Here is a 24,623-nt window from a genome sequence, read left to right on the forward strand (position 1 = left end):
TTTTACGGTAGCATTAGGAGTGAAAAATCAGGTAACTTTGTAGTACTGCATTTATTTAGCCTAATAGAAATGGGCTTAGGCTGGGGACAGGATAAACTGGCCTTTTCCTATCAGGACTGTCTGTTCAGTCCTGTTGAATATCACATCAAACGCACTTCATGACTGTTGCTTCAGCTTGCAGAGTGAAGTTAATTGTGTGGAAAATTCTTTTAACAATAAAGCAAAGTTCTTGTAAGAAATGAAGCTGTGTCCAGGTAATCTGACTGGAAGTCCAGGCTGGTCGCTTCTTGTTTCTTAAAATTTTACTACTTTTCCTTAAAACACCTCAAAGATGCCACCTTCAGAAACATTAGGTCTCACAAACTGTACAGCTCTGTGGGAGCAAAGGTAGGTTAGCATCTTGTTCTAGGCATTTGCCCATGAAATTCACATGTTGCAAACCTATGCTGCCATAGGGTGGTCAGCTGCAGTTTCTGTAAACCTCTCACTAAGAATAGTCATGTTGCTTGTGCAATAGCAAGAGGTGGAGCTCACCCTTCATTTCCAACTCCTACTGGCTAGAGCCAGTCAGAGCTGCCAGGAAGGAGTCAAGGCCTTGTTTGGCTGGGAAATGCTTTTGGGTGGCCTTCACCCCGGGACAAGCACACTTCCAATTATACTGATTTTGTTTACAGAATATCTTTTTAACACTCTGGGAGATTTGTTGGGCTTTTTTATCCCTTATTCTTCTGGAGCATCTGTTCTAGATTTGCTCTAGACAACCTTTCTTCTTTATTTTGGATTTAGTTATAGTGATCGTGGTAATGAGGCTCTGCTTGTCACAAGTGGAGCTTTTGCTTTGATCTTTGTGTCGGGGTGCTGTGCTCCCCACCTCTCTGCTGGCAGTGAGAGATGCCATTTCAGAGACTATTCCCTTAGCACTATATTTTTTCTTTTTTCTTTTTTTTTTATTTACTAATACTACTATTCCCATAGCCTCTTATGTTGTTTTCATATAAACATACGTTGCTTGAAACCATTGTGCAAGTTTTGGGTCCTGAGAAGACTTACGCAGCAAGGCTGTTTAGGGCAGTTGCTCCTCTGCTTCATTGGGAGTTTTTAAGGCAGTGGTCAAGACACAAAGCTGGAAGGTAAGAAGCAAGGAGGAACTGTGTCCTATGAGGCTTACATGAGAGCTTCTTCATAATTATACCCATATGTAGTGTTACTGTAGTGAACATAGGGCATAAAAACCCTACAGAGACATCTGTCATCCAGCAGTCTCTTCTGTCCTGTCTTGTCTCTCTTCTGATTGATTTTCTCATTGCTTCTTTCAAAGTCATATGAAAGTTCATTCTCATTTAATTCAGTTACTGTTGTTCTGGCCTGGAGATTCTGGGAAGTGTTTTTTCTGCATTTATCTGTTTAACCCTACAGTCACACTTGCGTAAAGTATCAGTGAATATTTCAACCTAAAGGGCAAGTTGTGTTGACAAAGCAGTGGTTTTACTGTTTAGTGAGACAGCCTAAGCATTCCAATAAAAAGTTTCCTGTTATGTTCCTGTGTCAGCCAGAGACAGTCACGATTAATGTGGGAGAAGTTGGTAGATCGTGTTGAAATGGTACAAATGAAGTACTAATACTTGTATGTGGGGCAGTCACTTAGGTTTGGTTTCGTTTCCCCCAGTTTCCTGACTGAAACAACCTCCGCTTATGGTTTTGCAGGTCCTGGAGGTATGGCTGCTCTACTTCAATATGTTTTTAAAACCTTTCACTTCTCTCTAGCCTTTTTGCTCTCACTTCTCAGGTTTTCAGACCTGAATCTGAGAAAATCGTATAGCTGGCAATGGTTGGTAGCATCTGTGCTACCATTTGGTCTTAACACTTTTGCTAACATTGATGTGTTTGGATGAGTCTGTGAGGAAGACTGTTGTAGGTGATCTTTGGAGGTCCTTCATAATGGCTTCTGTTTTGAAAAGCTAGTATGGAATACCTATTTTCCCAAATCAATTTAGCTGAAAACTCAAAGCTAGGAGCTTAGCAGAAGTTGTTTACCTGTTGCTAGCAATGTTTAAATGAAACTGATTAGGTTTTGTTTGTTTTTGTCTTTGCTTAGAAACTATGTGAGGGAATTCTGAACATTCTGGAAAAAGACACAAAAACCTCGTGTCAAACTGCCTGTCTGGAAGCACTGCGGATTCTGTCCAGGGACAAGAAGGTTCTGGTGCCTGTAACCACAAAGAGGAACATGCAGATCCTCGTGAGACTGGCAAAGCTGGATATTGTGGAAGATCCTTTGGAGCGGGTGTCCGAATTTCCTGTTATAGTAGAAGCTCTAAAATGCCTCTGTAACATAATTTTTAACAGTGCCGTTGCACAGAAGCTCAGTTTGGAACTGAATCTTGCAGCCATGCTCTGCAATCTTCTGAAAAAATGCAAGGACCAACAGCTGGTTGGTGACATTAAATGCTTTGATTTGCGTCTTCTCTTCCTCTTGTCACTTCTGCACACAGATATTAGATCGCAGTTGCGGCAGGAACTACAAGGAGTGCAAGTTTTGACTCAGGCTTTGGAAAGTTCCCTGAATGTAAGATGGACAGGAGAATATAAAGCAGCAGAAGACCACGACAGGCCGCCTTTATCTTTGCAAGAGACAAATTGTGCCATTGAGGCACTGAAGGCTCTTTTCAATGTAACGCTTGACAGCTGGAATGTCCATAGCAAGGTAAGCTTTAGTTGAAATGATTGTTCTTTAAACGGGTTTTGCTCAGCCTGCAAGAACCAACATAAGCAGCAGTTTTTGTCCTAGCTCCAGAGCAAGGATTTTATTTTTTTTTTATTTTTTTTATTTTTTTTGCTGCTGTCATTCTGATAGAATTTAGATTGCGTTTTTCAGTACAGCAACTGAGGTGCTGCTGAAATTTTGTATTGGTGTCATAGCTTTCCTAAATGACAAACCAGTCTGAGAAAATTCCTCTGAATATGTGAATGCTGACTCTGTCATATATTGATCAAAAGCGATTGGAGAGTTGGTGGACCTCTCCTATGAAGAAAGGCTGAGGGGGCTGGGCTTGTTTAGCCTAGAGATGAGAAGGCTCTGGAGAGATTTCATTGTGGCCTTTCTCTCCTTAGAGGGGGTCAACAGGAAAGATGAGGAGGCATTTCACCAGGAACTGCAGTGATGGGACAGTGGGAAATGGTTTTAAACTAAAAGAAGGAAGATTTAGATTAGATGTTGGGTAGAAATTGTTGACATAGAGAATGGTGAGGTGCTGGCACAGCTGCCCAGAGAAGCTGTGGGTGCCCCATCCCTGGAGGCATTCAAGGCCAGGTTGAATGGGGCCCTGGGCAGCCTGAGCTGCTGGGTGGCAGCCCTGCCCACGTAGGGAGCTTGGGACTGGCTTTAAGGTCCCTTCCAACCCGAACCATTCTTGGGGTTTTAAGAGGTGTTGAGTCTCTAATGCTTATTGCTTATAATGCAAAAATAACTTTCTTGCTCTTATTCCTACTTAGGCCAAAAAAAAAAAAAAAAGTCTTTTCAATGTGTTTTCTGTTTAATGGGGGAGTAGCTTGGATGATATAATGAAATAATTAGAAGTGTATGTTTCCAAACAAAAAAAATGCAAAATACAGTAGAATGTGTCAAAGAAGACTGTTTAATGAGAGTCCGAGACCTCTGAAAGAAAACGAACTGTTCAGCAGTAATTAGTTGGCTAGGAAAAACTCTGTCATGTAGCTGTACCAGCTGGCTGCATCCTTTGAGATTGTGGACTGTGGCAACAGAGTAACAATTAGAGCTGAGGAGTTTGACTAGTTTTATTTGTTTTTTTCTGGGCTTGAGGATAAGCCCATCAACTGTAATTTCCAGCCACACGTAACCGAAAAAAACAAGCAGATGCTGTTTTGAATGTCTTTTTCTCCCATCATCACAGCTTCAGTTTTGGATTTAAACATGATCTTTTAAGATTAGGTCATGTATGAGAACCAAACACACTTTCTTTGTTATCTTATTCATAGAATTTCTCTATTTTCTATGGCAACAGCAGGTCTATTTTTTTCTCATGGACAGAGATGCTGTGTTTTGTGTTGTATATTCAAATTTATAAACTTGGGCCTATATTAGAGCAATAGAATTAAATAGATTAAAAGGTGTTCTTAGACCATGTCATATTGTCTCTAAAACAGTTTTGTTAACTTTTCATTGGGTGTTGTAAATCTGTAGTGTATGAAGCTAAGTAGAAGGTAGCAGTGGTTAAAATAAGTAATAGGCAAGTAATTGTTCATTTTAGTGTACTGTACTGAACAACAGACACGGTGCTAATTATTACATTCCAAAATGTAAAACCATATAGAAATATAAAGATTATATCTTAGGGACACCAGATAAAAAGTTAAATTTAAGATTAATTGATTGAGTGAAAAAAAAATCAGAGAGGCTGGGTGCTTCGAATTTTGGGGAAGTGTGAAGAAAGTGAGGAACTTTTCTCTGGAAAATGAGTCAGTATTACATGTTGGCCTGTTGAGAAGTAATCTCTTGAAATCTCAGTCTCAAGTTATTATATCAAGTTATTATAATATCAAGTTGTTAGTATACTTGCTCAAGATTTCTGAGATGAAAAACAGCTTACAGCAGATGGGAGGAAGGAGGCAGTTGTGTCACCTGGTGAGGTTTCATTGGGCACCTGCCTTTGGTGTAAGGGAGGCTTTTTCCCGCAGATTTTTTCCTCCTTGAAAAACCCACACAGGCAACTATCAGGAAAATTCCCTTCCAATTTCAAGACATTTTGGTATTAATATCCTTTTCATTTAGTTGGCTTATGGGATGAGAGCTGAAGTCATTCTGGGACAGGAGAACCTTCTTTCGTGTTTTGAAATGGAGTTTATGTAATGAGTTCTCACTAAATGTTCCTAAAAGCAAGCAACCCTTAAATTAAAGAACTCTTTGATAGTTATAAACTCTTAACAAGATATTAGGTGATGTTCTGCTTAGCAAGTATCCCTGTGGAAATATTAATGATCTGTAAGAAAAGTAAACATCATGTTAATTAAGGGGACTGAAGATGCAGAATTTGAAAAGTTGAGAAACAGGCAGGCTGGAAAACAAAAGGGAGATCAGAGAGGTGTGTGGGTAGAAAGCTGAATGAAACTCATCATAAGGAGAAGAGAACCATCTGAAACACCAGTGTTTAATGACTGGAGTTGATTTCAAAGTAGCAAAGCCAGAGGAGCTGCAGGTGGTACAGTTGGCAGATTTGGATGCTGATGTTACATGTGATGTATTGGGGTGCTTTGTGCAAAGCCAAATACACAAAGAACATATGATGGATGCCAAGAGGAGCTAATAAAAAGGACAAGACAATGATAGATATAGTTTTGTGATTACCTTTACTGGCACACTTCTGTGTGACTGCACTGTGGTGAAAGACTGGAAGGAAGTGCTGTTTCAAGAGAGGAAAAGTAGGGCAAATAAGGTTGCTGAGTGTAGAGAAGTTATTAAGGAAGTGTAGAAAAATGTCAAGGGAACAGAAGCAAGTGAACTAAGAAAGGAAACATATTGGGTGGGAGAATGAAACTGTTGGCAGCAAAAGCACTGAGTGAGAATGAGACGAGCAGAGAACGTATGTAATCTAAACTGATGAAGAGACATCAGTCCTGGGTGTAAATAGAGAAGAAGATAGGAATGTTATGTTAGGAATAATTGTATGGAATTGGGCAAATAGTTCTAATGGGGTTTTCTATTAGCGAGGACTCATTTGGCTGGAAGAAGATCCCCTTGCTTTTTAAAAGGCTTCATTTGTTGAAAGGCCAGCATCTGAAAGTACACTGCATTAAGCGTTCAAGTGAACTCTAAGGTGAAGTCCTTGTATTGATAGGGATGGATGTTGTGATCTAATAGGTATTTTCCATTTTTAATTTTTATTATTCTAGTGACCTGAAAACCTCACTTGCAATCTTCAAAATGAAAAAATATCTTCATAATTTATATTTATATAGAATGAATCTCATCAATTTCGTTACATGGCTGCCATCCTTCGGTACTGCTTATTAACCACGGGCCCCACTGAAGACAAAACTGAAGAGTTGCACAGGTTGGTAAAATTGCAGAGACAATCTACTTGTGTTATTACCACAAAATAAATGAGTCGCTTTCACTGATATCTAAAGTGGGAATCTGAGAACCAGTGAAAACTGTAATTTTATGGTGGAATGCAACTCTTGTTGTTTTGCATAGAAGTTGATGGAAAACTGTGAGGTTTTTGTATGTAATTTCTGCAATTTTGATAACGCAGTGGAAGTAACACATTGATACTTCTGTCTCCAGTAGTTCAAGAGTATAAGTAGTACCAGTGTCAATTTCTTCATCACTATTTGTTCCAGTTAAGTCATCTTGCAGTTCTGGGTGTGTTTCTTGTCAGTCCCACACCCAATTGCTTTCTTCATATTTACCTCCAATAACTCAATTGAAACTCAGTGTTCTTGCTGACGTCTGGTGATTCTTCTCTGTTCAGCGTTAGTAGTCTTTTCCCATGACATTTTTGTTTTTAATCAAATCGAGTTATTCAAAGAGCTGAGCAAATACAGGAGCATCAGACACTATGCCACAATAGCTTGGGCAATAAAAACCTGTTTTGCAGTTTTCTTTGTCTGAGACATCAGTTTATCTAAGTGCAAGATCTTTTGATGATCCTTTTATGAACCTGCAGTATCCAGCAAGAAGGGTGCAGCTTTTCACACCCAGCGGTCTTGAAAGAGTTAAATGAGCTTTAGTGAAATCTTGGAAAGCTCTTAGAGATCAACAGTCTTAGTAGGCAAGCACTAAAATCCCACATCAGAGCCATTCTCAGTTTTTGCAGGCTGATTTGGAATAATTTAGGAGACTGCTGCAGTAGTTGCCATGACTGGAGTTAGTGCTGAGTGTGTCCTAAAAGGCAGTCAGTGTTTTCTCTGTGCTGCTGCTTGTGGTGGTTTGTTTTTTTGCTTTCTCATCCTTCTGAAGCAAAGACTGATGGGTCTGAAATTCCTACTGCTGGGAAAATTGAACAGATCTGTGTAAGTTCCACAGCTACTGGAAGATAGAGATCTTTATCACTTCAGCTTGTAAAGTTCCCAACGACTGCCTGATAGTTTGATGAATTATCGTACAGTGGATGCTGCTCTTGTGAAAACAAGAAAAATGCCATATTTCCTTGTCCAGGAGTGCAAAACTGGCCTAATTACCCTGTAAAATATCACCCTTGTAAAATTTAATTTCCTTGCGCTGTCACAAAAGGATGCGCATTATGAAAGCCCTTGTGTGTTTACCCCTTGTAGACACCTGCAGATCAGGACCAAAGAGGGCTTTATAGATAGAGGTAAGCAGCAATGGACAACATGTAGTATTAGTGTGATTTCTGTTTGTTTTGTTTTTTTTTTTGCTTTTTTTCAGCCAGAAGGAATATGTTTTGTAGATATGCTACTTACATGGAGCATCCCTCCTTATGGAGGTGCCAGATCAAGGCAAGAATTCCCCCCAGTTCTGAGGAGGGGAAGCAGAAGGAGGGAGGATGAATCACTGCCTTATTCCTTCTGTTGTCTCCCTTTCTCCATAAAATTCAGCATACCACTGCATTGGCCTTTTTCTGCTGGGAATACAACTTTTTCCCTCTGTTAGCCAATTTTGTTCAGCTTAGGTTGACAGAAGAGTGCAAGTGGAGCACTGCTGCCTGTAATATTTGATCTTGATTTATGACATGCTCAAAGTTGTTTGTTTGTTGTTTTTTTTTTAAATGTGTTAGAGTAGCACAGCACACATTTGGAACTTTGTGATTTAAATATCTCAGCCCATCTGCAGAGCTTAAATTTTGCCTTGGAACGCTACATGCTGCAGTAGAAGCTGAATAACTTAGGATGCTTTTCTACCCCCAACATTCATCACAGGGCAGTTCTGGAACAGAAGAGATACAGTCAGAAGTTATGACCCAGCAGATCTCAGGGAGTTGGGTATCTCAGTTCAATCCCCTGTTGTAATAAGCTGAGGAAATCTTTCATTCCTAATTGAAGTTTCTGCAATACATGGCTAAACCTGTGTAAGCTGTCTATAGCCAGCATGGGAAAGCAGGCTGGGTCAGTTGGGCTGCTAAATAGGCTGGGCTCTGACCATGGGGTCCTTATTGCTGCACTGAGGTGAGAGTCAGAAAGAGTTCAGCTTCCCCGTCTGCATCCCAGCCAGCAGTAACACAGTTACTAAAGTGTCATTAGTCATAGAATGAAACAGACTTGAATAATAAATAAATAAATAAACAGACTTGAATGCAGAATGCAGTATCAGGAGGCGTATTACCTGGAGTTTCTGTTCACTTCTGTAAGTCTGAAAACCTGCAGAATGTAAGATGTGCAGCTGAAGGGTTTGGAGGGCCTGTTACAGTGTGTTGCATGAGTTCTTGTGCTCAGAGTGTCCAAGCTGAGGATTTATTTTATATGAGCATCAGGTATTGGATACATGCCCTTAACTGTGTTGTACAGATTCTTGGTTTGACTTATCTTCCTAAGAAATGAGCAGAAGCTACCTACAAAAAATCCCTTAACTAATTTAGTACCAGCTATTGTTGTCATTATTGTGGTTCTGTCACGTCATTACTTAACGTTTGAATATGAACAGCTTACAGCACCACATATTAGAGCGAGTGCCGTTTTTGCCCACTAACAAGGCTTTAATCAAGGCATTCTGCAGCTCTAAATAGGCCTTTGCTTCTGAATTTGCATATCAGGAGGGGGCTGGGAGCATGAGTGGGTGGATGTCATGTCCCAGTGATTAATGATCTCTGGGAAGCCAAAAAGGGGAGAGTAATATACGCAGTATTTCTACCCCCTGGAGTAGGAATGCAAACACTATTGTGCGGATCTGTGCATAGTCACTGACTTCCTGGTAGCTGGAGAATTTCATACACTCCTCTACCACAAATAAAACTGTCAGTGAAGTGACAAAGATCAGAAAGCTGGGCTTCATTTATTGAAAAGAATAGCTCAGACACAGTGATCCAGAAAATTAATTTTGTAGGTGTTTGAGAACTTGGTTGTTTAATAAGGAACTGGTTAAAAAGAGAACTTTTGATGAAAGGATGAAAGCCACCAAATATTTGTTGAATTTCAGTCTGCTTTGCTTCTGACTACTCCTGAAATACTGGACTTCTGTAATGTAGAAGATGTCTTAAACAGGAATGAGAATAATTTCTTCCAAAAGAGCAAGTCGTCTGAAATTCAGTTATTAGAAGAACAGAAGGGAGGTAACAGCGTGGAGCCTGATCAGACTCCAAGCAGCACATTTGTTAGAAATCCTCTCGTGTCATTGCTGTTTTGCTTTCTGACATGTTAGACCTTTGTTAGAATTGTATGAATAACGTAAAAACAGAGTGCAGCTTCTATGTAAAAGCATTAACTGAAGTTTCTCCACTCTTGGGATTCTCAGACACTCTTTGGAACATCGTTTACCCATAGGTCTTTTGATAGCTTTGAGGCCTGCTTACCTAAAACCACATCATTCTGTAGTATTTTTAAATATGTCCATTTCAAATTGCAGTTGGGCATTAAATAAAGACAGTTCTAAGTTTTGCTGCATCTGTGTCATTTAGTCTGCTTCAGGAAGAGTACAAATTGTGGTCTGTGTAATGAGAACAGGATAGAAAGCAAACTCAAAGGATATGTAACGGAGTTCCTTAAGTTCCTTGCAAAGTAAGTTCCTCATTGTACTCCACTTTGTGGATTGCAAAAGCTGCCAGTTATTGCACGTTAGTGCTTGGTAAGTAAGCCTGAGCTTTTTGAAGTGTTAAAGCCTCTTGTATTTCCTACATACTACGAGCTGAGGAAAAGTGAAAGCATTCCAGGGAAACTGAGAAATTACCACCACACTCCACTGATATACAGAGGGAGAAGTAGATTTCCATGGCATACTTTTGTCAGAATAATGATAGGACATGGCCAGATTGTAAAATCTTTTCAGTTTCAAGGAGGAAAAAGCTCTGAGCCCTGCAAGTCAATGTGAGAGTTCCCCCTGCTGGCTCAGCTGCTGGAAAGTAGTGCTGGTGGCTGTGCCTTATCCTAGGGATGTGATTCTGTGAAGGCTAGAGGTGATGCTGCACTGCTGCTCTATTGCTTCTGGAGCTTAGGTCATTCTTTTTTCTTGCTCATTCTGAAGCTAGCACTCAGGCATAATGTGTGCCACCTTCTTTAAAATGCAGAGAATAGAAAACAAAGCATTGCTTCAGTTGCAGGGCCTTTTGTTGTTGTTGTTGCAGTCAAACAAACAGTACGGCAAGTTGTGCTGCCTTTGCTTCTTTCTTTCAAATAAATAACAAATTCTAACAATCTGTTTCAGCAATGCAATCAACCTCTTAAGCAATATTCCCGTTTCTTGCTTGGATGTCCTTATTAATCCATCATCCCAGGAGGAAACAGATATAAAATACAATGGTATGAATATGAGAGCCATCCAGATTTTATTGGATTTCATGGAGAAGAGAATTGACAAGGTATGGTCTGTGAAGGTTTCTGTCAAATGTGGCTTCTTTCATTAAATTAAAAAGTGGATGTCTGTAATGTTTGTAAGAATCTTTTCAGGCAGCATTAGGAAAAACATGGATGTCCTTGCTTGATTCTAGATTGTGAAACATTTCAAAATTGAGAGCAAATTCCTGTGAATACCTGAAGCATGCTTGTGTTTTTAGGACCATGAGCATTTGGCTCTTTGTTTATATCTGTGTGAAGTTCATGATTTGATCATCACGGGGCTTTTTTGTAAAGTTCATAGGATTTGAAATGCACGTTAAAAATGTTTTTTTATTTGTTTTTATTTTAGGGAAGCAGCTATAGAGAAGGTCTGACTCCAGTTCTCAGTTTATTAACAGAATGCTGCCGAACTCATAGGAATATCAGGAAGTTTATCAAAGCTCAGGTATGTAGAATAGTCATCTAAATTCGAATATGAAACTAATAACAAATATTCTTAGATTTGTACATCAGTGCAGTGCACTGATACCTTCAAAGCATGGATGGTTTCCTATTAAATTACCCAGAAAGTTCTCTCTCCGGTATTTATTTTTTCCATTATGCCTCTCACAGCTGTCAGCTATAGAAATATTTTTCCAGAGTCACGTAAATCAATAGATAGTATAGCTTAAGTTCCACAATAAATGCTGTGAGCTGTTAAATAATATTGGAGATATTGTAAAGCTGTGGTAGGGGGGTCACTGTGGTTGGAAAAAAGCCCAGTAATGTCTGACCCCTTACATCCAGCTTGTCAGAAATACTTCAGTGCAGATGAACAGACTTTATCAAGCTGTATGGAAGCCAGTGAGACTACAGACATTTTGGTCACTTCTGCTTGAGCTTTAATTTGACTCAGCAGACAGGAGTCTTGGGAACTGAAACTTGTGAACCAAGCATGGATCTGCTGTTCCATTGGAGCAAAATGTCGTCCTTTATCACTTAAAGGTCTCTTCAAAGAGCTGTTGAATACAGTGCAGACTCTGAGAGGTTCTTCTGAGGGAAAAATGATTCCAGCACTATGGTGAAAGATTAAACGATCACATAATGGTTGAGTGTGGTGGGTTTCGGGGTTTTATTTGCTGCTTTTCCTGAAGTTGAAGAGAGAAAACTTTAAAACATGAGTAAGGAAGGAACAGATGAGACCAGCTGAGGGATGTGTTTTTCCTAACCTGTGATGCTTTTTGGTTTGCATCTTAAATGCCACTCCCAGATCAAAGCTGTGCCTGAATTCACAAATAGGATTTGTAATGGCAGTGAGCATATTTTGCATATATTGCCCACTTCTTTCACCAGACAGTGTTTTGAAGCCCATTTTTGTTTAAATATTTTGTTTGCAGCAGTTCTTTCCTGGAATACTCCTTCTCATCTGTTAAATTTCTTTTAAAAAAAAATTGCAGAGCCAAATATTCCAAAGTTAGAAAGTGAGGCTGTCTGCATGTTTTTACTGCATCTCAGCATCTAGGTGTCAGGATGCAACTGGTTGTCTTCCCCCAGGAACACTGCCTCATAATGCAGGAAACGGATGGGTGCTGCTAACTACATGACCAGATGTTTGATATTTTGAATGGTTTGAGTGTTGGCCTTAGGCTTTATTTAGTGTGCACTATTCAAATTCTCATCTGAAGATTAATTTCCTCCTGGACTGTCCTGTGGAACTCATCACGGTATTAGCATTCAACTGTTCTGAAAACATGAATTCATTCTTACAGCACTGTGGGAAATGGCAGTCATGGTATTTTCCCCATGGGGAAAGTAAGCAGGGACAAAGTGTTTGCTAGTTATGTGAGTGCTTAGATTGAAAAAAAAAGAAAAACAACAGGCCTGTCCTTCTCAAAGTAGTCAATACATAGCATGTCAGTATCAGCTCCCAGTGAGTCTGATTTCCGTGACTGTGCAGCAAATTTGCACAGAACACAATGTTTTGTGTTAAACACCTAGAAAACAAAGAACCTGCATTTCTTAATGGCAATTAGTGACAAGCTTGGTTTCCTTAGCTAGTAAAACGTGGGCGATCTATAATTCTTTCAGGAGTCTTCGAACTACTAAATAATTGGTGTTATGGCTTAGGTCTGTTTGCATGTCATGTCCTGTGAATGCAAAATAATGATCATAATCTGGGGTTTGAGTTTGAATGCACAGAAAAAGACAGGCTGAAGTTAGGTTGCCCAACCAAACATTTCAGGCATCTCCTGGCTTTCTGGAGGGTTGAAGTTAACAATACTAATGATATATAATGAGAAAACAGTGCGTTTTAGGTTATGTTAAAAAAGTGTTTTCTCCAAAATCTTTTTGAAAGCGAGCTTCAGCTTTCTAAGGATGTTATCTGGGAGAAGGATGAATTTCCTTTTTTACACATGAAGACAGTTTCTGAAATTTTTGTGAGAACTTGCAGTATGACTTACTTTCCTGCTTTTTCACTGTAAGTATACTTACTGTTCTGTACAAATTATGCATCCTATTAAGGTGGGTTTCACTAAGCTGTTATTAATGTTTTTGCCAGAAACTTGAACAAAACACAAGAATCTAAGAACATAAGGTCGCTGTTGCCTGTAACCAACTATTTTGGACCAGACATTTGTGCTTTTAAACTGCTAATAGCTGTCCTTTCCCAGATGTGTGCTTGAGGTTCAGCATGCGTTTGCCCAGGATGGCAGACCAGAAGGACTGAATGTGTGATGGAGCAAGAATCATTGCTAGTCCATGTAAACACAGCTGGGTTGATATTGGTCCTTTCTTTAAAGCAGCGGAACTGCAATATTTTCTTGTTCTCTTTACAGTGTTTCTGCAAGGATTGGCTCAGTGTTTCCATGTATTCTATGTTGCTGTTCTCTTATTTTTAATGCTGCTAGGTACTGCCTCCACTAAGAGACGTATCGAGTCGTCCAGAAGTTGGCACAACAGTGAGAAACAAGCTTGTGCGCCTCATGACACATGTTGACCTTGGAGTAAAGCAAATTGCAGCAGAATTTCTTTTTGTTCTTTGTAAAGAGAGAGGTATACATTTATTTTTTTTCTTCTCCCTTTTACATGAAGTCGTGCTGTAATGCTTGCCTCTCGCTATAACTCTTTTGATTGTGGCAGAACTATATGCTTTTTGTTCTGTAGCTGATTCTAAGCTGAACAATCTTTTGTCTCACTCTTTGCAGTTGACAGCTTGTTAAAATACACAGGCTACGGTAACGCGGCAGGATTATTGGCAGCAAGGGGCCTGTTAGCAGGGGGAAGAGGAGATCATTGGTACTCGGATGATGAAGATACAGATACGGAAGAATACAAATCTGCAAAGCCCAAGTATGGTATTGGTTTCAATTCTGCATTTCTTCTTGCAGTCAAGATGTTTTGACATAATTTTCTGTTTCCCCTTTTACAAAATGGCCGGCTGTTGAATTACATGTGCTTATATGGAGTACTGTCTCTTCTTGGCCTCATGGTTGAATTACTGAGGAACAGAATACAGTTGGGTGGCTCCAAGGAAAAAATACCCTCTCTGATAATGATTTAATTTCGGTAGGTGGAGCTACATAAAAATGAAATGCTTGTCAAAAAGAAACAATTCAAAATGTTTGTGGATGACCTAAGAACACTGTTAGAGGTTCAGAATACGTGTGTTGTCCATCTAAATGCTACCTTAAAATCTAAGCTTGTTAAATGAGAATAAGGGAAGGTGTAAGAGACAATACTCTTTCAGAGTAACAAAGCAGGGCAGAAAAGTTTTGCAGAGCAGATTTATTTCTGCACTTCATGTTATTTTCTTCCTTTTTTGTCTCTGCTCTTTCAGAAGGGAGCTCATAAACAGGAGGGGGAACAGCTGTTTACGAGGGTGGATAGTGATAGGACAAAAGGGAATGGTCTTAAACTGAGACAGGAGAGGTTTAGGTTAGATATTAGGAGGAAGTTTTTCACCCAGAGAGTGGTGACGCACTGGAACAGGCTGCCCAAGGAGGCTGTGGATGCCCCATCCCTGCAGGCATTCAAGGCCAGGCTGGATGTGGCTCTGGGCAGCCTGGTCTGCTGGTTGGCAACCCTGCACATAGCAGGGGGTTGAAACTCAATGATCATTGTGGTCCTTTTCAACCCAGGCCATTCCATGATTCTATGATTCATATCCAGCTGTACGCACAGAAGTAAAACTATGACGTCTGTTTAGTTAAAAGGTAGCACTTAAATGAAATGTTCAGGACAAAGCATCAGTTGCATTTGGTTTTCTGTGTAGTTTTTGTTTGTGGTCAAGCTATTTGCAATGATAATTTTTCCTGAAAATGTGCTTTAAAACTAATTCTCTGCTTTTGTTTCTCACCATCTCTGCATCACCATTCACTTGGTTTAACAGTGAAAATAACTGAGATTGTAAATTCACAGTGTAATACTAATTTGTTTTGAGCAAAAGTGATCATGAGAAGGAAACCTAATTCAGCGCTTCTTCCTGAATAAGAAAATTTCCCTTTTGGTCTGTGTTCTTAAAATCAAGCCTGTAGATTAGTTGCAATCATATATCTGTTATTTGCTCCCCCTGTGTGTCATTATTACTAATGACATTGTCATTACCAGCGTTAATACCTTGCTCTCAAACTACTGTATGGTGTAGAGCATAACAAGTACTAGTGGAATGTGCAGTACTAGAGTAGTGAACAAGGAATTATACAGTGCATCAACAGGAAGCTGTATTGTGAGTCACAGGAAAAGACTACAGATCAGTGTGTAGGTTGGCTATAGTAAGAGCTTTCACATGCAGTTCAGACAGCATTAGTCTCAGTGGTGTCTGTGAGTTGCTCTTTCCTCCTCTTAAAAAGACAGACAATTTACATACATTTTTATTAGAAATGTAACTATTTTATCTTTCCACCTCCAGCATTAACCTTATCACTGGTCACTTGGAAGAACCCATGCCTAATCCAATGGATGAAATGACAGAAGAACAAAAAGAATATGAAGCTATGAAGCTTGTCAACATGTTTGATAAACTTTCCAGGTATTGTATTTTAGCTGCATTTGATGGAGACGCTTTACATCCCCGTCCTTTGCTCTTTACTAAAGTCTACAGCTTCAAATAGTGCTGTAACCTACTCTGCAGAATTAGAGCCAATTTTGCTGTAGAGAAAAATGTTTAATACTTCAAAGGAAAGAGTGATGTTTTACCTCAAAGGAAACCCCTTTGGGATAGGGTTGGACAGAATCAGGTGTTGATGGAACCTGCTTACTAAATGGGTAGGCTGATGAATAATTAAATGAATTTCTCATTTTGATGTATGAGAAAGCACGAGACAGGTATACTTGTTTATCCCAAGCAGGATCTGATGGTAAATATTTATGTCATGCTGCTGATCTGAAGAACAATTACTGCATGGAAACAGCTGTCAGCAGAAGAAATGAGTTATCTATTAGAGCAAGTAAAAGGGAAGATACAATTAAGAATTCATCGGGACTTAGAGTAAATGCAGATTGGGTTACAAAGGAGGCTTTATCATTTGTTCTAGATGGCTATGGTAATGCCATAAAATAAATTGGTGTGGTATGTGAGCTGTAGATTTAGGTGAATTTGTAAGTGAATCATTTTTCAAACGAGGGGATGAACCTGAAGATAGAAACGTTTGTGTTTTGTAGAGTCGGTGAATATTCAAATAAAAAGTTATCTTGAGAGATGTTCCAGCCAATTAAATGTTTTCACCTGTCTGCTAAGGATTGTGGAAACAGCAAATCCTGGGGGTGGTTCTGGATTTCCTATTAGCTGGCAGAGACTGAAGTATAAACCAGAGTGTGAGCAGGGAAGAAACTGGAGACAACTGATTCAGTGAAATAATTGGATACTTGAATACTTTATCCAGGTTATTTGTATGGGAAGCAAGTGTCATAAGTTTACAGTCTTCTTAATAAAGAGAAGAAAACAGAATGCACATGTAATTCTAGTTAAACTATTATGTAAAACCAAATGGCTGCTACATGAGGAGAGAATTAAGATGCTGAGCATTAGGAATAGCATAATAAAATGTCTAAATGGTCTACAGCTTTTTTTTCTTTAAAGGGAAGATGTAGAGAAAGAAAAACTGAAGACAAGTCAGTTGCTGTCACTCTAGTAGTTGCACAAGAAGTCCAAATGGCATTACTGTAGCCTAAGAGCCTTTTCAGTTTGGAGGGCTGGAGACACCTGCTGTGTTGCCTGCTAAAAACTGACAAGCAGCTGGTGCCTGGTATTGCTCCTTACTCTCTTGGCCAGTAGCTTTGCTGTCACCTTGGGCTTTTATGTCTCATTACATCCACCTGCAGTTCCTTCTATAGTACTGGAACTGCCAAATCTTCAGGGCTGCAACTCTTTCTGCTGTTTGTTTGATTGGTTTTTACTGTAGGGCAGTTTTGTTGATGCGACCCCACTGTAGGTGCTGTGATAGCCTGTTTTACTAGAGAAAGGTATGGAAAACAGTTGAAGGACTAACAAACTCTTTTCCCCTTTTGACTGAGGGTAATGAAGGCAGTCTGGCTTTTATTATTTTTGAAAAGCTACCTGAGAGACAGACTGAGCTCCTCAAAAAAACAAATTTGCAAAACAGCAGTACATCACTGCAAATATATGGCCTGTCATTAGTGGCTGCTATCTGTTTTTGCAGCGTACCCTTTGGTGTGGGTTTATTGGAAGTAATAAAGTGGTGTTTTTCCCCTTGTTCCATAAGGCGCCAGTGGATTTCTGCTCTCCAAATTTCTCATTAATTTTGATCATCAGCACTGAAGAATTGAAATTGCTTTGAGGTGCTGTTAAATTGTTCCACGCTTTTGGTTGTTTCAGGTCATGTTTCCGGTCATGTTTCCAAGGCTTTTGTTTTCTGTTACGTTGCTGGTACTTAGGCCTGTTCATGAAGTAATTGACCCTCAATAAGGCTAAACTGCAAATTATCACCTAGTTTTATCAACAGGTATGGAGAAAAGCTGAAGATTGCTTGTGCACCCATTTACTCTGCCCAAACTAACACTGGCTCAGGTTGTACAAAAGCTTATATGGAAACTAAATGTTTGCTCAGATTTGGCTGGATGCAGTTACTTTATGAAAGTATTAAATATGTACAGATTATCAAGATTTTCACCCTCATTAATGCTTTCTGCTGCAGCACTTGGAAGATGTAGATGTTAGGTAGGTCGCCGAATGCCTGAACTTGGCCCTAAAGTAACTTCATGGGCTTTGCCTGTGGTAAGAAATAGGTGGTGGCTTGCTGGGAGTTGTTGGGTCGCTGTAAATCAGTGTGTTTTCTGCCTATGGTGCGCATCTCCGAGTCTGCAAACAGATTTAACTCAACCTTTATTATTTATTTCCTTTACAAAACATCAGAGATACCCAACTTAAGTCATTGTTGTATGGTATTCTGTCTGTTTATATCATAGACTATTGGAAATAGTCTCTGTTAATTAAAATGTCTGAAGAAATATGCTAACGTTTTTTTCTATTATAAATGGTAGGTAGAATTGTATATTAATTGACTAATTTAAAATGTCAGGATGGTTTTTCCAAGCCAACCTTGTATTAATAGCAAGAATCCTTTTGCTGATGAAATGGTCCCCAATTATCACAGCCCGGGTTTTGTTGTACATTCAACAGAAGTCAACAAAACAAGTAAGAGAACCTGCCTAAATAAGCAACCATACTCATTAAAAACACGAAATTAATCATAGGATGAATGAAGAAAGCAACGTTACATAGATATTTTTTTCTCCATTCTAATCATAGAACAAAATAATGTTTTACATGAAAGGATCGGAACTATTATGTGGTACTCAATTATAAGGAGGTGAATAGGTCCCTACCATGCCATTTTATCAAAGGAGCAGGCTGGTGATGGCTATTTCATTACAGACACCATCATTAATTCCATGTGTCAATACTGCCCTATAGTACGCAGAGCAGACAAGAAAGAGTTACCCTGCAAAACAAGGAATGATTTTTGAGTCGTTATCAAGCTAAATGGCAAGCAGGAAGCTAGACCTTGTATAGATATATTTGAAGGGACTCTTAGGAGATCTGCAAGTGGAAGAAGAGAATGCATTTTACCAACTGTTTAATTACGGTGCGTTTCTAAGTATACTTGAATAGAACGCTTTGTTTGCGTTAGAAAAATGAATCTTGCAGGAAGGGCTGTTTGAGTGCATTGGAGGTCACATAAGGATGTGCAAACGTGTAAAATGTTCCTGTTGTGTACTTGGGTAGGACTTGTGGATGCGGAAGTATTCATGCTGCCACCTGCTGGGGTGAGGTGATCTCCCTTCTGCCCTACGAAAATGTCTAAGAAATGAAATTACTTCGGAGAGTGTATGTGCCAGTTTTATGGGATAACTGTACTGCTTGTATTTCACCTCAAACAGCAAACAGATCCTCAGCTGCTCCGTGTTGTCAGAGCTCAGTTGAGGTCTCTAAGCAGCCAGTGCTAAAGGGGAAGCTTGCTGAGGTTGGTGGAGCTGAGGTGATTTGTACCAGGTGAGGGTCAGCTCATGTAGTCTTGTGCATTGTTCAGAGCCTGCAGTCAAATCTTAGCCAGGGAAAGAATGTCATGTTCTACACTACTTTAGGTATAGCTTGTGGTTAGGAAAAAAAAATTGGTCGGTCCCTGCCTTCTGCTCTGAACAATTAATCCCTATCTCTTCTTGTGGTGGCCCAGTGTATCTCTCTCTTCATATAGTTCAGTTTTCTTTCCTTGTCTGAGAAAGTGTGTATGGAGTTCAGCCTACTAATACAGAAAAAAGAATAGCAAACTTTAACAACCGTCTTTCATCCTGTTGAAGGACTTGCAAAGTAGGAAGCTTGTGCAGGCACAGAAAGGTAATTGATAAACATCCTTGTTATATTACGAAATGTGAGCTCAGCCCAGCTCATACTGAGCCTGGAGAGGAGGATCAGAACTCAAATACAGCGTGGTACAGTTCATAATGGTGCACTCTGAAATTAGTACAGGTGAGCTGAGAGTATCATGAAAAATGCACAAGTGCTCTGCGTGTTTCAGACTTCTACATTACGCTGTCATTGAAAACTCATGTGCTTATCCTCAAAACAGACACACCAAAAAAAACACCAGTAAGCCAACAACTGCATGTCTCAACCGGTGCATCTGGTATTCAGCATCTCCACAGACAATTCTTGGGGAGAGAAAAAAGTTTGTATTATGTTGTGGAGCATTTGTAGTGTAATGTAAAAGTGAATTGTGAAGGTGAGGTACAGAGAAAGGGCTCTGTGCCTTCAGTGTTGACAAGAGGTGAGGTAAGACTTCTTGACAGTGTTTACAGATAGAAGTATCTCTGTGTGGGGAGATAGAGGATTAAGAGGTGAGAAGACTTGCTTGTATTTCTCTGAGGTTTGTGAAGCTATCTCACAGCTTGTAACCACCAGTCCCTAAGCTGTATTGTGATCAGAAAAATAGTTTAGTCAGCATGTGTTCTACAGCAAAAACATTGCAGACAAGAACAAAGTTAGGTGTTCATCCCTCTACACTGTGTCATTTGTGTGGATACTTGCTCTCCAGCTTTCCCTTTGCTTATCAGCATTGACGCTAGATAGTTGCATCAAAGCTGCTGTGGGATTATGCAGAACTGGCCCATGTTCTCCAAGTGGTTTTCATTCTTAAGCCCATCATTGTGTCCTTCAGTAGAATACTGTTCTGACCAGGAATATTCCTCTGGGGTCCCTTTTTCTGAAGTGCACCTTTGATCCTTTGCTGGCCATTACCAACAGCAAATGGTAAATGGCTAATAAAGGACGTGGTTCCATGACTACTGCAGCAGTGCTGAATGTTGCAACCTAAGCATTGTGTTTTTTAAAACTGAAATTTAGGATCCCCTCAACTTAGGGGGCATGAAAAGCGATTTGGGTAGAATCTGCATGCTAAAGCCTGTACTACTAGAGGACGAGGAGTTTTCAGTCCTGCAGTACAGCAGGCCAGCTCTGTTTAGATGTCTGTTTAGAGATGGATTGGGGTATGGTTCTAATGGATGTCCTTCCCTGACTCCCGGCTGCCCATCCAGACATGGCTGGCCAAACCAGGCAGGTTCTTCCAGGCCACTTTCTCATGATTTGAGGTACGGCAGGCAGTGGGATTTGTGAGCTTAGCGCTGCAGTATCTGATGGCCACATCTGTGCAAATAGATGGATTCCTTTTCCTGAGCAAAAAGGACTCTTGGAGATTTCAACTACTGCTTTGCTGTACTGTATCTAGCTTATGCGTGCCATGTAATTCAGATGTTCCCTTCCCTGCTGTTTCTATTCTTGTGTTAAGGTTAGGTTGCCAGCTGCGTACAACCAATTTCTGTCCCTTCTTTTCAGCCAAGGTAGTAGTGCAGACCAGCAGAGAGCCAGTGAAATGCTTTTGTGCTCCCCACTGAGTGGTGTGGTGTTAGTGTCCGTGGCCGGGAGGGAACAGGGGAAAGGCATACACTGTGTTAAATCGCCTGAGTTTTACTGGCCTGCCTTTTAAGTGAGGGGTGAATTGACATCAAACCTCTGCTCCTTTATTTAAGGTGACTCCTGAATATTTTGAGGTGTTCTCCTCCCTCCCCCCCTTTTTTTTTTTTTCCTCCAGGAGAAAACCAAAACGTTATCTACGCCCTCGCAGGTTTTGCTATAATCCACATATCAATGAGGTGATAAAAAGTAAGGATTAAATAAATCTTTGCTAATACTTTTTGATTGGCTTAATCAATAATTAATCATCTCTTAGATGAGGCTGTAGCTTGTAGAGTAGATATAATTGGATTAGCTTTGAGAGGCCTTTAGAGCTTTGAAGAGATTAAAATGGCTGTCAATCCTGTAATTAAACTGCCGCAAACAAAGGCAGTAGTATTAGAATCAGTCAGCTTTTTAAAATGAATCAACAAGTACTTACACACCCCTCGTAGCAGTGTAGTGGTGTAGGCAGTCTGCTCTCTTCACCGAGTTATTTCCTGCAGCAAGAGCAACGTGCATCACATCTTTATTTTAATTGCATGTGCATGTATTGGCCAGAACGGCAGGTGAAATTTTAGGTGGGAATGGCTGGCCGGGAACTCTCAGAAGAAAAGCTAGTTTGTGTATTTGAAACGGTGAACCTGCTCCTTGCCTTGAGCCTATTAGGCACTGACTTTTCATGGTGTCTTTAATTGGCTAAGGAGGTTTGGCCTACATGAATGAGGTCTTTATCTGTCCCGCTCTTCCCCTCCCACCTATTTTGGAAGGTTTTTTGTTCCTCTTCCTTCAAAATAGAAGGCTTCAGCAGAAATAACTTCCTTTTAAAGGCTTATTATGTACTAAAGCATAACTGTATGCGATTGTATTATACGCATGTGAATTGATATGTGTACGTATGCTAATGCATATTCTTTTTTTCTATCTCCTACAGAGATGAGCTTATAAAGCCAATGGGAGTGCGGCCGGATGGCACAATGGCTCCTTTGGAAGAAGCAGCCAGCCAGTACCACACCAATAAGCAAGACAGTTCAGATTCAGACTAAAGCATCACCTGCTTCGCTCTTGATTCCCTAATCCGCATTTTCCTTAGAGCCACGGCATCTTTTTATCAGAGCATTTTATCCTCACGTTAGCCAGCGTCACTTTAACTGTTCAACTATTGGGATATTTAAATGATGGATCCTGTGGTGTAATGTCTGCATTTTTATGATGTCTGTTTAAAGAACGCGTATTCGTTTGATCTTTATTAATTTAAGACTAAATGTATTTCAAAGGGATAAAAAAAGTGAAAGCCTACAACAAAAAATGAAGTGTAAACATTTTAATTTTCCAGAATCCTGTTTTCCAAAGTCTGTAGGCTTTCCCATTCTTTATACATTTTTGTATTGTCTTCCTTTTTGCCTTTGTATAATTCTAATTAAACATGCAAATTTGCTTAATGGCATTAGGAGCATCAGAAGGAAAACTTAGAAGTCGGACTGACCTTGCAAAGCTGCTTTAGCTGGCATTCAGCAGTGACTTCAGAGCTTCCCCTTTTTACATGTCGTGGGATTTCCTACCACTACACACGTCTGTGGTTAAGCTGCTGCTTAAGATTTTACCCATGTGTCAGTCACTGACTGCTGCTAAAACTGCCTTTAAATTGGGAACAAGATGATGTATGTTGTTTGTCCTCCCCCCTCCATGCTAAGACCACACAAGTATTACAACTGCACCACCACCCCCCCGCTCTGGTTAAATAAAAACATCCCTATTCAAAACAGCATTCAAGTATATACACTTAAATGTTGCTGTGAATAGGAGCAGAGTGAAGAGAAGTCTATGTGTGAGTGTTTTATGGAATTGGGGCCTAATGGGAGCGCTTCACTTGAAGGGAAGTCAAACTACTAAGAAAGAAATAGTTCCCTTTTTAGGGGAAGATTAGGAAATGATGGGATAGAGAATGGAAAGGTGGGAAGGAGAAGAAAGTGTAATTTTCAACTGTGTACTCTTTAAAGATTAAAGTTGTAGTTGTGCTGCACTGTTGTTGCTTCTTTGTCTGCTTGGTTTCTTTATTGGCATGTTTCTCCTGGTAGGAATTTTCTGAACAATAATCTATATTTCAGATGGTAATTCCTTCTTTTTGCTCAGAAATGTCTACGTTGTATTCTTGAGAACCTCCGGGAAGCTGATGAAGGTGTTTCCAGTTTTTGTTTCCTTCAACTTGATGCTGGTACCCTGCACTGAAGAAGGTGGTTTTCAAAGGCCTCTTGAAGGAAGGAGTTTGTATGAAGCCAAAACCAGGTTTTGTTTTCCCATATGAGGAGCTTCCACAGGTGTACTTATCTTTCCAGAAGAACTGAACCAACACACTGCCGTCTTCTCAGCAGTTTTTTCCCAAGGAAAGCTATGTGACCATAGCTAGACCTCTCCGTTTTCCTTTCGTTAAAAGGGACTATTGTCACTAATTCTGTATATTTGTAAACACTGGCATCTTTCTGAATGTTATAATAATTGATGTTTTACGACTTGACTTGGGTTGTGTTGTCTGCTGTATCCACTTGGAGTGTCACATTTTCCATAGTGAAAAGAAAGCCAGTTCGCTCATATTTTAAGGAGGAAGCAATACCTACAGTAGAACCAAACACAGCATTTCTAACACTGTAATCATGTCTGCATACCTAGAATCCAAAACAGGGAATTGTCCACAAGCAGAAAACATGCTTAGTGGCACCTAAGTTTGTTCTCAAGTATGAAATTTTGGGGTTTGCATCATCCCCTGCCTCCTCTCAGCTCAGCCCCTCAGACAAACGTTAAGTGGCACTGCAGGTGCAAAGTGTTTTGTGACCTTTGGCTGAAGGGTGAAACTTACCTATGTCTGCTAATGGAGATTTCAGTCCTTTCGTGGTACCAGCTGTTGGTTCATGGGGCTGGAGGAGCTATTCTAGTAATAAGCTTTGGTACAGGTTGCCATAGAGGGATAAGTACAGAGCAAGAAAACAAGCTAAATCTCAGTTCATTGCCACATGTTGCAGCGTATGCTCATGCAAACAGCTGAAAAGAGAAATAGTATCTGCTCCAGGGACCTTGCTGTAAATGATACAGCAAGAGCCTTTTGTGATCTAGCTCCTGGCATTTTGAACAGCACAGCAGTAGATGCACTAAGCAGTTCCTCTGTTCAGTTTGTCTTGAAAAACACATGCTTGTATCAGGTTTTTCATTAAGAAGAAAACATGAAGTCCAAGTATTGAATGTTCTGCCTGTGTGCTGCAGCCCAACTGTGCAATTTTGGCTGCCTGTAGTGAGGATGCCTCTATATGAGCTGTATTTCTAAACTGGATCCTGTTCCATGGAGTCGAAGGTGTTGGACTGTCCTTTTGCACCTGCCCCATTTTCCCTCTTGTTCCCTCAATGCACTGCTGCACTTCTGCTGCCGTAGCCCTGCAGCCTGGCTCCCAGCCCATCACTGCAGTGAGTGCAGAGCCCACAAGCAGGAGCTGTCAAAGTTCAGTGGTACTCAGAGACTTGGGAACTCCCTCTCTTGAGGTTCCATCCAGTTGCCAGGCTATAGGGCTGCACTGGGGTGAATGTCTCAAGTACTTTCCAGTAGTGCCCATAGCAATCTGCTGCAGCACGTCAGTGCCTAGAACAGGTCAGAAGCTTGCTGCTCTTCCAGCAGTAGTCCTTCAGAGTCCCTACACAGGGGGTTTGAGGAATGCATTGAACTATTCTGTCT

The 24,623-nt window shown here is 40.2% G+C and overlaps 1 protein-coding gene across 3 annotated transcripts in view; it reads left to right on the forward strand.

Moving 5' to 3' along the window:
* RIC8B (RIC8 guanine nucleotide exchange factor B) overlaps nucleotides 1–23,420 on the forward strand; it is a 34,052-nt gene extending 10,632 nt beyond the window's left edge. For all 3 annotated transcript variants that reach the window (XM_052668598.1, XM_052668599.1, XM_052668597.1), the window contains 8 exons: nucleotides 2,096–2,704; nucleotides 5,974–6,068; nucleotides 10,331–10,484; nucleotides 10,811–10,906; nucleotides 13,350–13,494; nucleotides 13,647–13,791; nucleotides 15,350–15,469; nucleotides 21,840–23,420. In XM_052668598.1, the coding sequence (XP_052524558.1) occupies nucleotides 2,096–2,704; nucleotides 5,974–6,068; nucleotides 10,331–10,484; nucleotides 10,811–10,906; nucleotides 13,350–13,494; nucleotides 13,647–13,791; nucleotides 15,350–15,469; nucleotides 21,840–21,951 (1,476 nt within the window). In that variant the 3' untranslated portion in view covers nucleotides 21,952–23,420. The remainder of the gene's footprint in view (nucleotides 1–2,095; nucleotides 2,705–5,973; nucleotides 6,069–10,330; nucleotides 10,485–10,810; nucleotides 10,907–13,349; nucleotides 13,495–13,646; nucleotides 13,792–15,349; nucleotides 15,470–21,839) is intronic.
* The last annotated feature ends 1,203 nt before the right edge of the window (nucleotides 23,421–24,623 follow it).

Source organism: Tympanuchus pallidicinctus, unplaced genomic scaffold (genome assembly GCF_026119805.1).
Source record: "Tympanuchus pallidicinctus isolate F22 unplaced genomic scaffold, pur_lepc_1.0 scaffold8, whole genome shotgun sequence".
In the NCBI taxonomy this organism is placed as follows: domain Eukaryota; kingdom Metazoa; phylum Chordata; class Aves; order Galliformes; family Phasianidae; genus Tympanuchus; species Tympanuchus pallidicinctus.